Source organism: Aythya ferina, assembly GCF_964211825.1.
Source record: "Aythya ferina genome assembly, chromosome: 19".
Lineage (NCBI taxonomy): Eukaryota > Metazoa > Chordata > Aves > Anseriformes > Anatidae > Aythya > Aythya ferina.
In genome coordinates, this window is record NC_140309.1 from 1,917,979 (window position 1) to 1,934,555 (window position 16,577).

At 43.8% G+C, this 16,577-nt stretch overlaps 1 protein-coding gene across 7 annotated transcripts in view; it reads right to left on the reverse strand.

Moving 5' to 3' along the window:
- Nucleotides 1-123: 123 nt before the first annotated feature.
- Nucleotides 124-16,577, reverse strand: part of TSPOAP1 (TSPO associated protein 1) — a 69,543-nt gene continuing 53,089 nt past the window's right edge. For 4 of the 7 annotated variants that reach the window (XM_084492740.1, XM_084492735.1, XM_084492736.1 and 1 more), the window contains 9 exons: nucleotides 16,338-16,464; nucleotides 16,034-16,185; nucleotides 15,682-15,850; nucleotides 13,123-13,194; nucleotides 12,715-12,750; nucleotides 11,361-11,464; nucleotides 9,492-9,563; nucleotides 8,150-8,278; nucleotides 124-1,461 (listed from right to left, as the gene is read on the reverse strand). In XM_084492740.1, the coding sequence (XP_084348866.1) occupies nucleotides 1,246-1,461; nucleotides 8,150-8,278; nucleotides 9,492-9,563; nucleotides 11,361-11,464; nucleotides 12,715-12,750; nucleotides 13,123-13,194; nucleotides 15,682-15,850; nucleotides 16,034-16,185; nucleotides 16,338-16,464 (1,077 nt within the window). In that variant the 3' untranslated portion in view covers nucleotides 124-1,245. The other 3 variants (XM_084492738.1, XM_084492737.1, XM_084492739.1) reach the window with 3 other exon arrangements.

The window sequence follows — 16,577 nt, forward strand, 5'->3', positions numbered from 1 at the left end:
AGCTAAAGCAACTTTATGACTGTGTCCATCAAGTAAGATAGTGGTACACTGTCAAATCAAACATACCACACTCCCACCCCCCAAATAAGCAACAATGAATCTTTTGCTTTTTTAAGGAAAATGTATTTTTGTGAAAATAGACTTTATTATAATAAAATTTGATATTAAATAAAAACATACCTTATCACCAACACTTGTGGACACTGTGCTGGCAAAATTCACATACCTCACGTAACTGTCTTTCTCAAAACATGTACCCCATTGAAACATGCAAAGAAAGAAACACTGAAAAGGATAGAAACCATGTCGTACAAAACTCTCCGTGGCTTAGGAAGGGATGTGTCTTAACTGAAGGAACACATCTCATATGAAAATAGCTGCAAACTCTCCATCCCCAGCTCTATGCTCCATCCAAGCTCCAACTGAGGAGCAGCCCACTGAAACAGCCAATTTAAAACTGTGAAAGAGGCGGACAAAATAAATAAATAAATAAATAAATAAATAAATAAATAAGGCGGAGTCCCCAGCCAGTGTGTGGTCAAGGTGAACCAGCCAAGAGCAGCTTACAGCAGCCCACGCTACAAGCTGAAGTATCGACCCCCTTCTGGGTATCGCTCCTTCCTCCACGGGAATCATAGAATCATTAAGGTTGGAAAAGAATCCTCACGCTGAAACATGACTGAGGCAGTGTGGGATGCTCCTAGGCACAGCTGCATATTTACAGTACAAATAACTCACTTTTCAGCCCAGAGACAGCAAAGAGGGTTCACAGCAACAGAAGAGTGCAATTTTTCTTTGCAGGAAGTGAAGGACTTGACACAACCTCCTTTGGACCAGAGAAATACCAAGGGGTGTAGTACAAGGGAGCTCTTCCTAAGGGGCTGGGGCTTTGCTGGGAAAAGCCATTTAGCTAACTTACAGTCAGAATATATTCTTAAAATTAAAATATTTACAGGGAACTGGTGCATTGAGGGCTGCATGGAGCAGGACACACTAATGTGGAGTTAGCTGTATCCTAGAGCTGAGGCCTCACACACCTCAGTGCTGTGACACTGTTCAGAGTCACTGCCAGTGGGCTCTCATCAGAGACCACAGCTCACAGACCCACTGAAGAGTTTTCTCTATTCAATATACACTTTTCCCCTATGAAAATACTCTAATCAGCTTATTGCAGAGGGCTTCTCCTGAATTTTCAGTGCCTGTGTGGACTGCACAGGCAGCCTACACCTAACAGTAAATCCTTTATTAGTTTTTCTTACTGGACCCAAGTTTTTTTAAGAGCTTTTTTCCTTTGAAGAAGAAGCCTCTCTTCTTTTTACTCTGACCAGGTAAATCACTGCATTTGAGAATGGCCAGCGATGCCTGCTCTGGACACTGCTCGCCTGTGGCAAGGCAGGAAGGTGGTTCAGTAGGAGGAGTTGGTGAGAAGTCGCTTTGATCAACAGACCCATCTGGATTTAACTGAGCAGGAAAAGAGAAAGAAAAGAAAAAAAAAGAAAAAGTAGAAGTTAGACTTGAAGAAGGACACGATGCCAACACAAACCTCAGCCAGAGAACCCTGCCTTCTCCCCACCAGTCTGTCCCACAACCTGTAAGGCTCAGCTCCTTTGTGCAGCTGCAGAATCAGTTAGGAAGTTTCCAGTAAAGTGTTTTATACCCCCAACACACTGCCTGACCTCAGACATTCCAAAATACGTTAACTTTGGACTTTAACTTTGGGCAATATCAGAAATGCCTCCACTGAGGACCTCTTGAAAGATGCTGCTTCACAGCTGAAGAAACTATGTTAAGCACCTTCTCAGTGCAAGGATAGAAAGGTAACGATGCATCCCATTATGCCTGCTGGCTGCTTGCGGCCAGGGGAGACTGGTGGGCTCCCGGCACACTCTGGGATAGGCCATTAAGAAAAACACCCCAGTAAGAACAAGGGCTGTGCAAGACCTCAGAAGTTCAAGTAGGCTGGCTAAGCTGGGAGGCTTCTGTAACAGTGACTGTGCTCTGTCAGGGTCAGAAATTTAGACCCTTGCAAGGCTGCTCCGCATCCATCAAATCTAATTACAGGAGGGGCAGAAAGCATGTCTGATTCTCTCCAATGGTTCCAACAATGGAAAAAAAAAACAAGAACGTGGTGATGGAGCAGGACACAGGGAAGTCTTGAATCACGTGGCACAAAGCAATTGATGTGTTCTTAAGCAACCTGAGTATTTCAGAATATTAACTAGGATCTACAGCTCCAAATGATTCACTGTATGCTGCTCCTTTTGGAAATCACAAAGTGCCCTGGTCCTGGGTTCATCTTTCTCTTCAGAACATGCTGATGTAAGGTCAGTTTCTGGCAGAAGACTTCTGCTTTACACAATCTCCTCTTCCTCGGTGTATGGATTGTGACCACTTCTGCTCTGGCATAGCACACTTTCCCAAGAAGTTGCCAAGTTCACCAGGGAAGAGGTTCTGGGTTGCTGAAGCCTAGGAGAGCCCTTGTCCCACTGCCTTCTCTTCCACACAGCTTTCATGTGCCTGACAGAGAACTAGTTTTCTAGACTCCCTGCTGTATATCCTACCTTGGCAGTCCCCAGAACCCATGACATGTGCTAGAGCTGTGCCAAGGAAGAGCCCCCTTGGCAGGTTGAAACATTGGCTCTGCTTGGGTCCCACTAAGTCGGGGAGAGTTGAGTGCATACTCATTAAGGATCGATCTGTAAGCAGCCACAGCTCCATCAGGGAAACTGAGTTAGTAACAAAGGCAGAAGGATGCCCCACCCAGGGAGGAAGCATTGCTGAAGAGCAAAGATGAGTCCTGCAGATGAAATGTATCAGAACCACAGCAGCAGCTGCTTGTAGCTCACTGGCAGGAGTAGATGTGCTCTGGTCCCATAGTGCTCCTGGTGAACACTGCTGAATGAAGCAGATGCACAGACATACCATCACTGCCATAGCTATAGGACTTTATGTGCTGTCGGTTCGCTTATTTAAAGTTTCCTAAGGTTACAAGCAAATGCAGCCCCACTCTATCACCCCATGGCTGTTTCAGCAGCCCACCTCCTCCGTGATGAAGAACATGAAAAGTAGCTGTGATTTCTGCTCCTCCTGTAGAACAATATGCTGCTGTGAAACAACCTTCCATGTGAAGTTCACACCTTGGTCTGTCTGGCTTAGCAGAACCAGAAGATGTGGGAGCAATGTAAAGGTCCCTGCACAGCCAGGGCAGCAAAGGCTTGGAGCCCATGCACTGCTGGATAACATTTTTCAGGCAAAGGTGAAACAGTTTTAGGGCAGATCTGAAGTGGCCCAACAAACCTGATGCACTTTCTCCTGCTGAGCTAGGCATGAAAAACTGCAGGCAAAATGAGCGGCAGGTATCCAGATCAATTCATGAATGACACAGTTATTTACTGTAATAAGGATAGCACAGTATCAATATAATTATCAAACATCAAACAGTTAAAAGGAAATGACTAGCAGTTTCCAGCCTTTGTGGCTGCAAGTCCTTCTTATTTCCAGCTATGGTACATGATGCCCATGCAGATTTTTATACACAGAGGCACTCACACACAAGTATGTGCAGATATTCTCACAGGTCTTTGTATGGCAGAAAAACAACAGAACCAGTTCACAGATTCATCTGGTCAGAGACAGGTAACACGAAAAACAAGGGATTCTTCTCTAAGAGAAACTTAAAGGAAAAACTGCTCTGGCAAGCTGTGGATGCCCCATCCCTCGAAGTGTTCAAGGCCAGGTTGGATGGGGCTTTAAGCAACCTGATCTAGTGGGAGGTGTGCCTGACCAGAACAGGGGGGTTAGAATTAGATGATCTTTAAAGTCCCTTCCAACCCAAACCATTCTGTGATTCTGTGAAGATCCTGATAAAGCTATTGGGGTTGATAAACAGAAGAGTCACGTTAGTTTTCAGGAGACACTTTTCAATGCTCTCTCTGGTATTACTGATTTGTATAACTTCTGGAAAACAATGTTTGAAAGGAAGAAAAACCACAGATCTCCTCCCACTGCCACCCAAAACCAGGGGTCTCACCCCCCAACCCCAAAATTGTCAGACAGAACAATTATCCAGACTAGGTTGGTTTTAGGGACTAAGTGTTGCTACTTTCTTAAGTTGATGGTGTATGGGGGCATTTCAAGAAATGAAAAAAAAACACAGACTGAACATGGGTGCTCAGCCTGAGCAGGATTTCTGCAACGGCTACATGAGGTTCTTGTTGCTGAGGTGCTTGAACAGTGGTAGAATGGCAAGGCTGAATTTCAAAGCAGGTCTTTTCTAAACCTGAATATCCAGTACTACTACAGTCCCGTCATGGTCCCCAAAACCACCAGATAATTGTTCCAAACTGTACTTCATGTGCAGAACGTGGCTTCTCTTTAATACAGAACTAACTTGGCAGGTAAAGATCTGCCACCAGAGGGTTTGAAGCTGGACTTGATAGCAGAGCCCCAAACCAGCCTGTCAAACTACAAGCAAGAACAGGAGTAAATTGCAAGTGCAGGACCCTTTAACAGGCTAAGCTGGGTGGGAAATTGAAGAGATCTTCTCACACAAACTTACATGGTTGCTCTCTCTCTATGTATCATTCATATCTATCACTGGACTCTTCTCTTCCTCATTCTCTGAAGAAAAGAACCACCACGGCAGAAATAAATACATGAAATCAATTAGAATTGAATACTTTCTGAAGTTGCTTTACAAATGGTCTTTGACAAAAACTGCATATTAGTGAGGCAAAAATATTCATTCAATAGCCGCAGCATTAAGGTAAACTGCTCATAGCTGGTGAACATGAGTGCTTCAGTGCCCTAGCTTGTGATCATAACTTCTTGGACACTCCTCTTTGTACTGCATTTTTTGTTGCTCAGTCTAATACCAAAACGACGTTACTTTGAAAGTCAAACTGCTTTACCTTTTTCAGATGCCAGCATTTTAAGATTTACTCAAAAATAATTCTAATAATTCACCTTCCCCAGTTCAGTTTGGAAAGTTAATTGTCCTTACCCTCAGGCCTTTGGCATAGCATCAAGGAGAAGGGAAATGGGAAGAACACACATAGTGAAAATTTTAAATCCAAGAAGTTACAGGCAATTTTAAAATCATTCGTGGTCATGCTGGAGAAGCTTCTATTAAAACTGGAACTAGCTTTAATACAATCCAAAGCTCTGATGTTAATACCATGGTGAGTATGCATGCTTGCTGATGTCTCAATACGAAACTGGCAAATTTGTTGGGAGACTTTTGCTATGTTGTGTCCCAGAACATTCAAACAATACTTCTCTAGAGGCTGCCATGCATCTTCTGTCTTTGGTGATTTTTTGCGTAAGCCCTGTCCTCCCACCCCATCTCATCTCAAACAGGAGCAGCTGTATGTGTTCTGCCTACATATACATGCCAAAAACACACTTAACTAGCATGTTCATAAACTCTGCAGAATGAATATGACAGAGTTTGGAAAGCCTCATGCTTGGCTGTATCACTCAGTTTATGACAGCTCGGGGATGGCCCTTAAAATATGTGTTTTCTATAGGAGAACATGTTTCTTCTTGCCTTACCCATCAAGTGTTTTGCTCATAGGTCAGGATGCTGTAATTGATGACACAGCCAAAAACTCAGTGGGTCAGGTCTCTTCTCAGGACTCGCTAAACATAACTAAATGCAGTTATCTAGTACAAGCTTCATTATGAGCAGGATAAATATACTGTTTTACATGGGGGCAAACATTCCCTTCGTATTTGGAAGCTGTTTAGATGGAGCTGGACTGCAAAGCACAAGCAGGACTGCACATAATTAAGATTGTTAAGCCAGAATCACCAAGGACAGGTGTGCTGGTGAAGCAGGGAGGCAGCAGGACAGGAAACTGTCTGCCACCACATCTATGTTATAACAGACAACAGAAAGTCATGCTTGCATAGTTAATGCAGACTACCAATGATACAAAATTGGCTTAAGCATCAAGAACTGAATTTTCCAAGTTCCCAGACTTCACAAGGAACAGCGGCTCATGGATTGGCCAAGTGACAAAGCTACCAAATGTATCCTGGCCTAAGGCAACAGCTTCCCGCTCTGCAAACCCCAAGTCTGATCAAATGCAATGAAAAGCTCTGTTGCATCTCTGGCATAGAAACACAAATAAACTGAAGGCCAGGCAAGCCTGAAACAGGTCTATATTAGGAGGGTTTATTACGTTCGAGAGGTATTCCTGTTTAAAAAAGGTGTCATGAATCACAAAAAAAAAATTACAGCTTTGAGCATCCAAGGATATATGGGCCAAACTGCTGTGTCCAGGTGAACAGTCAACTCCTGCTGAACCCAGCCACAATGGAAAGGGGAGAGAGGAGAGGAGCAGCAGCAAACTGTAAAGCATCAAGGAGGAGCAGCTTGTGCTCCCTGCTCAGCAGGGGATCAGATGGATTTATTGTGTATGTCACTCTGTTTATCAGCCTTGTTGGTCTCTCTTACCTCTATTCAATAGAATACCATTTTCAAATGGCAGCTCTCTGAACCCTGAAGGTTCACTGAATTTCCTATTTTTTTTTTTTCCCCCCACAAATTCTGGGGCCCAGGCTGGGGATGTAATAATGACCCCCCAATACATGAAACAGGCCCTTGCTGATCAATGCCAGAGAGGACGTCAGGTCTACAATAAGCTGTACTATGAATTCAACCTGCTATAATTGTACTGGTCTCCTTTGGCACTTTCTGTTCTCATAGATGGATAATTTTTGAAGAGTCAATTGTTCTGATAGGGGAACTGGAGAATGAAATCCACTCTGAATATTTGTTTCTAACCAGAAAGTTAGATCTGTGTAACCTCATAGCTGCTAAACCCTGGTAGTAACAGCTCATTAATTTCTCTGATGGCTCAGCAAGGACCAGCCTTTGTTGGCTGAGATCAAAGTAACTGAGTATCCAAAACAGGCAAACATAAGGGTCCAAAACCACTTCTGGGTTTAGAAGATGATCCAGCCAACTACCCTCAAATCTTATTTCTGAGGCTGTCCTTCCACTTTCCCTCATAAGAAGACATTGAGACTGTGGGACAAACATTACACCAACAAAGCTTCAAATGCCTGGAAGCAAAAGAGGGGGCTGTAGGTAGAGCTTGTGGAAGTCCAGGCAGCATTTGAAAGGTAAGTGGGAAGTGAGTAAAGGCAGAGCAGGGAATGAAAAATAAAACAAATGACACTGCAGAGAGATGGAAAGTGAGGGTGACACCAGTGAAGAGTTTGACAGAGGAGGATTTAGGACCGCATACATCCTTAAGGATTGCCTCAAAGCCAATCTAGGCCTGCTCTTCCACACTTTTAAGGGCCTGTATAATAACCTCTCCGTGAAGAACTGAAGGTTGAGGAATAAGTACATTTGAACTGGGACGAGGCTGTGTCACTCCCTGCCTCCCACTGTCTAGAATGCCACAGCACAGGCAGTGACCAGAGAGGTGTCACACTTTTGGCCTTGCTTTCTGAGGACTGACTGAATCTGGCAGATGACCCCAATGTCCTGCTTAAGCATTTGCTTGAAAAGTATCAGAAACATAATGCAAGGGGGATAGCCCAACCTTTGAACCCCTTGCATCTGTGGGTTGCTCCCATAGCCTTAGCCTGTGGATCCACTCCTCAGATCTGTTTGATCCTTCCCTCTATGTTTTTTTGTTTGTTTGTTTTGTTTTGTTTTCCTGAATACTCCTTGGACAGATTTAAGATACATCTAACTTGGGATGGGTGGAAAAGCATTGGTGCTTAGGTGTCAATAACTCCAGAACTCCTTGGCATGGATATGAGCAAATATGAGGAATTTCATGTGTCTGGGGATCTGGCTGAACTGCTTTGCTTGCAGCAGGATTTCACCACTGACCTTTGTGTGCATCTGAAGAACCTGCTGGTGGGACCTGTGATGTTCTTTGCTCACATGACAATAACAAGCATGAGGTCCCAGAAAATGTTCTTGCTTTGTGTCTCATTTTGTACTATACTGTCTTTAAGAAGAGCTCCTGGTGCTCCCTTCTAAACTTCTGGGCTCCCATGGGATGAATCAAGCTACATGCAATAATTTAAATCACTCCATCAGATGCTGCATGCTGTGCAACACCCACTCTCCAACCATGTCACAGCTTGGATGTCTGTACTATGCAGAGTCTCACAATCTTACCTGGCTCTCAGAACTCAGTGGGAAAGCATCTTTATCTTTTGAATGAAGTTCCTCAACCATGCCTCCATCTGAAGTTACAGCTTCCAAGAAGTTTGATGGGACAAGCCCTCTCTGTTGGTTCAGCTCTCCCTGAAAGATCAACGTTTAGTTCCTGTATCAGGTTTCCTGGCTGATGGAAAAATAAATAGAGGTGCAGCCCTATTCCAGGAAGGCTATGCTATGGCCTGAGAGAAGCCCAGGAACACATTCATGTTGGAAGCATCCTCAGTAAGTTTCACAACTCACATTCTTGCTTAGTTGTGGAACAATTCAAAATGCAAAAACACATGAGTGTAAAGGAAGAAAAGATGATGGCAAGCTATGACAAATGTATTCCAGCAGCATGGACAGACACCTCTAAGTTGTAGACTATGAAGACTATTTGCACTTTACAAACTCAAAAAAAATCTACTAATAACCTGGAAGCAACTGGAACATGATTGTGCCACGGGATTCCTAAAGGTCTTTCATTTGTTCTGGTATTTAATTTTTTAAAGAATGAAGTACTGCTAGTACAATGCCCTGTAGGCCTTTTCTCTGTGCTCACTGACATCTGGAGCTGCAAACCAAGCTTGGCTGTCTTTCCAAAAATTTGTCTCTATTTCAACAAGAGGTAGCTGGGTGAGACAAAACAACCCCAGCAATGTTGTCTGACCAACACCATGAAGGAAGTCAAACAAAACATTCCTAACAATGCCTCCAGACTTCATCTAGTGGTGCACCTCAACTTTGATGTATGAATGCATGCTGTTTTCTGTGCAGGAAAAGAGGGATGATCCAAGGGCTAAGAAACATGTCTAACACACAGCTTGCTGGCAGGCACGGTCCCCAGCTATCCACAGTAAATTAAACAGATATCGATGTTTGTTGATGTGTTGCAGGATGGGGATCAGCATAGGTTTTGTTCTTATATTTTAGCCTCCTGTTGCAGGATGGGGATCAGCATAGGTTTTGTTCTTATATTTTAGCCTCCTGTCCTGGTTAAGACCATGTGTCAGAGTCCTTGGCAACAAATCAGCTTGTAGCAGATGCTGATGCAACTAATGTATGTGCAGTAAACGCATCTTAGGCTTTGGGAAACCTGCAGTCAATTTAGTCCAAGAAAGAAAATCAGAATCATTTGGAATATTAGGTTTAGAGGAGAACATGGACTGCAAGAAACAATCTGCTTATTCTAAGGAGGCATGTGTTCATGTGTTCCAGCAGCAGAATATTTTGTCCCCTAATTTTTGCTCTCCTGCCACTAGATTGAATCCAAGGATTTCAGATGTAGCCAAAGGACCCAGCCAACCCCAATACTTACGTAATAGAATCCATCATCATCCATGGACCCAAACACAGTGATAATGTCCCCTGCGCTGAAAGTCAGTTCAGCCTGCAATGAACAAAAGGAAACAATGGTCACAGGAGGAGCACTGCCCGGAATTTCTCACAAGGTTGCCCTGGGCTGCTTGCACAATCTCACCATGAGTGAGGGAGGCCATTGTGATAAGACTTGCAGGAACAGAATGCAGAACAACCAACCTTGGAAACTGTAGAATTCCTTGTTGAGTAAGCATTTCATAAAGTATGATAAGAGCAAAATTTGTCTCGTAAACCAATTTTAATAGAACTTCAAAATGGTACTTACTACCTGTTATAGAAAGGGGTGCCAAGAACAAACTAAACAAGCACCAGAAATGCCTTTTTTTTTTTTCCTTTTAATATAAACACTAAATCCCCCTTTACCTCGGATGACTGTTCTGTATGCAATGCTCAGGGTACTCCTTGGAGCACAAGACCAAGGCCAAGGATATAGGCATTCTCTTCTAATGGAAGGAATCCCCCCAGTTACAGTGAAACATTTGCTCTAAGATAGGAGAAGTGGAGTCTTTCAACAGGCTGCATAATGGGCAAGACCCACTGAAGACATGTCTTTACATGCAATTCCCAGACCAATGGAAGCATTGGCTCGAAGAGACCTACTTCTGATACATTTACTTTATTTAGTTCCCAGTACTCGATTTCTCTCCTGAGGCTGCAGGTTCCTACTGATGGCAGTGAATGACTTTGTCCTAGCAGAAAGCAACTTCTAGGGAACTTCACTCACAGACACAGAGAACTGCACAGCTGATCCTATTAGGTGTTGCTGCAGGTTCAAAAACACCAAATGCAGCTTTACAGCACATCAAGTGACCAAATTTCCTGTGAGTTAGAATGGGGAACACCTCTAATAATGCAATGTCAACAGCACCTTGTTGATGAGAGCTCAAAAAAATTCTTCGGTCAGATGTGTGAATACCTACATAGATGCTGGTTGATGCATGTTTTTATTGTATCTCTCCTAAAATAATCCATTAAACCCAAAATACTCTGTCCTCAGAAGCAGGCTCTTTTGTTCATAAAACACACAGATTGGGTGTCAAGCATTACCTGTATTGTGCCACCTCTTGGCCATACATTCTTTTTACTAATCATGGGGTTAGTATTCAGATTCTTTCCATGTATATGTTTGCTCAGAGTAGACTGATGCTGCTACAGAGGAACAGAAACAGAGCATGTTCTAATTCAGAAAGTCTTTTTTGCTGGAAGGATTTTGTTTTACAATCTTTCCATCAGAAACAAATTTATCCACAAAATCACTGTTTGGATTATATGTAGAGACTGCTTGAAAAGCCGAGCGTAGAGGACTGGTCCATTAAATTGGAATTAAGTGTTCTTGCTTGAACAAAGACCTACACAGGTAGCTAACACAAAAGACATGCTCCATAAAGACACGTTCACCATAAGTATCAGAAATCAATTCTGACCCTTAATCGGGTATTTCCATTTACCACAGGATGCCCTGTACAGGTGCTAGCAGCAGGGGCTGTTTAGTCCTGTCTAAACACTTACAGGATGCTACAAGGCCATGAGATGCTCTAATAGCTTTACAGAGACAAATACTGAAAATGATTAGGGGTATGTTGCTTCATACTCTTCACAGAATAATAACTGACCACTGTTATTAGGGAATGCATGAGAGAACTTATTGGCAAACTTTATATTTTATGACTTCAGCCAAACAGTTATAGTCATTATTTTGCCATGCTATAATCATCTTAGTTTTTACCAAAGTCTTAAGTGTCTCAGGACAAAAGAAAAAAAGAGTGGAAAAAGAAAGGTATCAGAGGACTGAGCAGCTGCTGGTTACCTCTGCATCTGCATTTGGAGAGCTCTCCTTAGGATTATAGTCAAAGACAGCCATCATACTTCGAGGAGTAAGTAGTTCAGCTTCAAAGTCCTGATGCTTCTGTCCTGGAGGACAAAAACATAACAAAACATGCTGAGCTGGAAGCCAAAGGACAAAATACCAAGTCACAGCAGCTCTTCACTCTTCTTGGGAGTAAACTGAATAAAATGAATACAAGAGGGAAACTGAATGAGCAAGAGATCTTAGAGGACCCCGAGATATCTGATAAAGCAGATTTCTGATCTCCTGCATTAACTCACAGAACCAGTGACATCTCTCACTTGCAGTATCCTGGTATCCTGCCTATATATACAGGAATTTTAATTTATTTATTATTTTTTTTTAATATACTAACAGACACAAACACACAAGACAGCAGTCTCTTTACAGTGTCTCAAATGGATATTTCTCTTTTCTCCATGTAAAAATTATCCTGAGGAATAAATAAGTGCCAAGGAAACAGCAAGACCCTAAACAACATCAACAGGCAGTCTAGCCACACCAGCACAAAGCTCAGCACAAAGGGAAGGGCACGCAACACCCTGCATTTTTACAACCACCTACCTGCTCAGCCCCATTAAAGACCTGCTCTGACTCTACAAAAGCAAAGCTTGACACTACAGAAAACACAAATTGTCCAGTCCTTCATCTTACAGATCTGATCCATTGTATGGGTCAGCAGGGTGTTTGCAGGCTTGAACTCTCTTGACATCAATAAATCACAGAGCACCTAAGCATACAGAGAACTCCTTCACGGGACCTTGGATTTTAAGGATTGCAGCATCAGATGAATAAGAGATTACCCTGCCCTTGCAAAGCAAAACCATGTGTGCCCTTCTCCTCCAAACACTCCCTTGTTTAGTCAAAGGCCACTGCAGTCACTAATAAATTAAAGAACTACAACTCTTCTTTTCTGAGAATGACCATTCTCTTACAGTGCTCTGAATGATGACTACAGCTACAGGACAAGAAGCAACGGGCACAAACTGAAATGCAGGAAGTTCTGGCTGAATATGAGGAAACATTTCTTTGCTGTTAGGGTGACAGAGCACTGGAACAGGTTGCCCAGAGAGGTTGTGGAGTCTCCATTTTGGAGATAGTCAAAACCTGCCTGGATGCAACCCTGTGCAACGAGCGCTAGGTGACCCTGCTTGGCAGAGGGGTTGGACTAGGTAGACTCCAGAGGTCCCTTCCAAACTCAACCATTCTGTGATACAGGATGTTGGATTGGCCCATGACCACAAAACTAGTGTCTGTATTATGATCATGCCAATGTAACATTCCCCTTCTTACAGTAAGAAAGAACAATTCTTACCTGTTTGAGACTTGTACTTCTCCTGTTTATCCAGTTCTGCTGGGGGGAAAAAACATCTTATCAATGGATATTCATCTTTCAACAGTGTCCACACCACATAACTGACAAACAACAATCAAAAGAACAAACGCCACAGCAGCAAAAAAACAGAAGCAAACTCTTCATGCAACTCAAAGTCTAAGCCAGTAACCATGACTCAAGGATGTAATAGGACGCAGAGGTCAAGCTCCAAAACTATAAAAGACATTACTGTTGTTAAAAAAACTTAACATCAGCAGGGATGGAATCTCTTTCCACTTCCTAGCAGTCGTACAAACATCTGAGGGTCCTGTAAGCAAGCAGTAAAAATTCAATGCAGTCTGTAATCCTATTGCAAAAAACAAAGAGGAAGCAGTGGGTGACACAGACCTTTCTTGGAGCGTCTGGGTTTTGGAGGAGGGACGGTTTGGCGGCGTGGAGGTGGAGAAAATGTGCCATTTCCTTAATAAAAACCCAAAAAAAAGCAAATAAATAGACAAGAGAAACAGACAGTGAATGGAAAGTGAAAAGCATCTTGAAGAGTGAACAGGCAACAGAGTGGCATGACATGCTTCCCCTGGGAAGCAGACACTGTGATTTCTGTGCACAAGGCCCCAATCTCTATTTATTGCATGTGGACTCAGACGAGGCATGATCCACATCCTAGATATATACAGAATTCCACATTGTATTTTTGCCCTTAATTGATGCCACAGTACACATCCGACAAACTTTGCCACTTAGCTGCATTTTATCTTTCAGAAGCAGCACCACAAAGATAAAATAAAGCCTTTGTACCATTAATACCTGAAAAATGCCAGGTGAAGTGAATCCCATCAGCTCAAGTGGGAAGGGATCTTGGGATGTCTCTTGTTAAAACTTCTGAACAAAACAGGGTCAATACTGGATTTGGACCAGGCTGCTCAAGGCTTTGCCTCACTGGGTCTTGAAAAACTCTTAGGACAGGGATTCCCCCACCTCTTGAGTCCTGTACCAATGCTTATTTATCCTCATAGTGAGAGATCTGTTTCTTTTATTTGGTCAAAACTCTCAACCGATTACTATTTTCCCTTTTCCTTCAGCCATGCAGTACCATGAACTGCCTGGTTGTGCCTGCTTGCTAACCTCTTTTAAGGTGCTAGAGGGCTGCCAGAAGTCATTCTTCACATACCCCAAGCCTTCTCTTCTCCTAGCTAAACAAGCCACAATTCCTCAGCCTCTCATTGTACACAATGTTCAAACACATCCACTGCCCCTGTATGGCTCTTCAATGCTTGAACATGTCCCTTGAAGTTCCAGAAAAGGGAGGATTTCTATAGAAGCCAGCACATACATCCCTAGAGAAGTCCCCAGCTGAGCCTGCCGGAGTACCCAGACCAATCCCTTAGAGGCATTCCCTCAATTACCAGGCTGTAATACCGGTTTACAGCAGCAGGAAAACTGGGGCACTTACAGCCCAGCTGTGTAAGGGAACAAGGTTTACCATCTCTGCACACACCCCCACATATCTTTTTCACTATCCCCACTGGATACTTTCCAAAGTGGATTTGGAAACTTTCAAATCCACTATGTTTCATGCAGTCTCAGAGCTATTAAGGTTTTTATTCTGAGAGGACGCAACAGGGGAGGGAACAGAGAGCCCTGTACATCCAGATAGGTACAAAGCCCACCACAGGCATCAAATCACCTCTGGGTACCAGGGAATAAATTCAAGAGAAACATTATGAATGTTCCAGGGGTGGAAAAAAGCCTCAGTAAAATCTCTGCTCCCCGTAGACATGAGAGGGGCCAACAGACACAAACCTACCAAAAAGCACACAGCCACAAAGTGAAAGCAACTGCCTCCAAGTCCTGTGCTCCTGAGGACTCACCTTCCAGAGACCCACATTTAGCAGTTGGGCATGGTTAGACCCTTAGTCTCAGGGGCTGGACAATAGGTCTCAATGCAGGGGAACAGAAACAAGTTTGATCGCTTCTTTTTCATTTTTCCTTGACTGCCTGTGAGAACAGCTCAGTCCTTTGCCACCCCAAGCACCCAAAAACCCCATATGTGTGCTGTTTCAGCCTGCTGAACCCGTGAGGAAAAGGTGGCTAGCCAAAACGCAAATTTCCTCTCGTTTTAACAAGTGGAAAAGGTCAAAGAATCGTCACTGGTAGCAGACAGTACAAAAACAAGCACGGAATGAGACGGGGGAATAAAAGCCAGACAGGTGGGACACAATGTTGACAGCAGTCTCAGGGCAGCTCACAGCCCTGCAACTGCAGTCTAACCCAGCCCAAGCAGTAATAGCTGCAAATCCCAGGGAAGATTCCTCTCCTCTCTCTGAACATGAGTGGAAAGAAACAGGAAAGCCTCTGCAGTGCGTAAACCACTGAACCATGTACTTCAGGGAGTGAGAAACAGCCCACGGACCAGGGTCTACCCATTGTACACTCTTGCCTGACTGCCTTGCTGTCTCAAACCCTTCCTACCATTCACTATGAGTCTCTGCCCATCTTCCTCCTTTCCCACATTGAAAATTCTGTCACCTAAGAGCCTACAGGCTCATTTACAAACTCACAAAACAAGGGAGAGCACAAAAGTGAAAACTGTGTTCACAAACTTCAGCTGAACTACAAACTTTTGTTCCTCCTCCTCTACTGCGGATCAGCTTCACCAGCTTCTGTGTGGAGTTCAAAAGCACAACACTTCAAGCACTGGACCAACTCAAGCAGCTGCAAATGCAGCTCTGGGCAGTGGTGTCCCGCTCTAGAATCTGGTATGAACCAAGATCTCAGACATCCCTACTTGCCACTGCTGTAGCCACTAAACAAGCATTCAGATCCTGGGGATGAGCCATTCTGGTGGGCTGCATTGGCCACAAAACTTGACAGCACAACTGAGCTTTCTACAGTTCAGCAAGGACACATGAGGGCAATAGCACAACACACATAAAGGAGATACAGTACCTATGCTCTCCATTGGCGTGTCGGCAGGAAGGAACCCTTGCTTTAGCAGCTGCCTCTTGATTTCATTATTCTCCACCTGGATTTCAGATACCATGTTACATGGAATGTAACCTTCTCTTCCTGCACATTCACCCCTGTAAAAGCCATCAGCATCCTTGTCTCCACACACCTGCAAGGTAAAAGACAGGCCAAGGACTGTTTACACTACAGGGACCAAGACACAAAGACAACAGAGGAAGGGAATCTAAGGAAACTCCCAAGATGAGGAAGCTCCACTTCCCAAAGTTTATGCTGTCCCTGGAACAAGAGTTGGCTCCATATAGAGTAGATGTTCACTAAGATCTGCTCCTACCTTCAGGATCTGCCCCTCCTTAAATGGGAGCTCCTCTTCTGCTGCATCAGGGTTAGGAGACATAGAAACAGGATCATAGTCAAAGAGGGCCACAAATATTCTAATGCCATCATCTTTTACAGCAGTTGCTGATGCAGCACTTCTTGGAGGACCTGGAAGTAGTCAGGTGACACACCAGATATAATGTAAGCACCATTTCCCTGCCATAGACCTGCATGGCTAAAATACTATTAGCCTCCCCCATGCAATTTCCAACAGCCTCCCCCTCTTCTGCTGCATGACTCTCCCCTCCTTCCCCACTCACCTGGACTAGAGAGCAAAGGTTTCTGCATTTGACTTCTTCTTACACTCCTGTTCCCTCTTCTGCTGGGAGCCTGCCAGGCAGCTGAGCCAGACAGCTCCTGGCCCCTAGGATCTTTATTACCAGATGCCTGCAACAGGAACCACCAGAGAGTTAGTAGCAGCCTCTGCTTTCCAACTCATGTGAACAGTGCTCAGCCTAAATGCACTCCACAAAGCGCAGTGCATCCAAATGCAACATTCC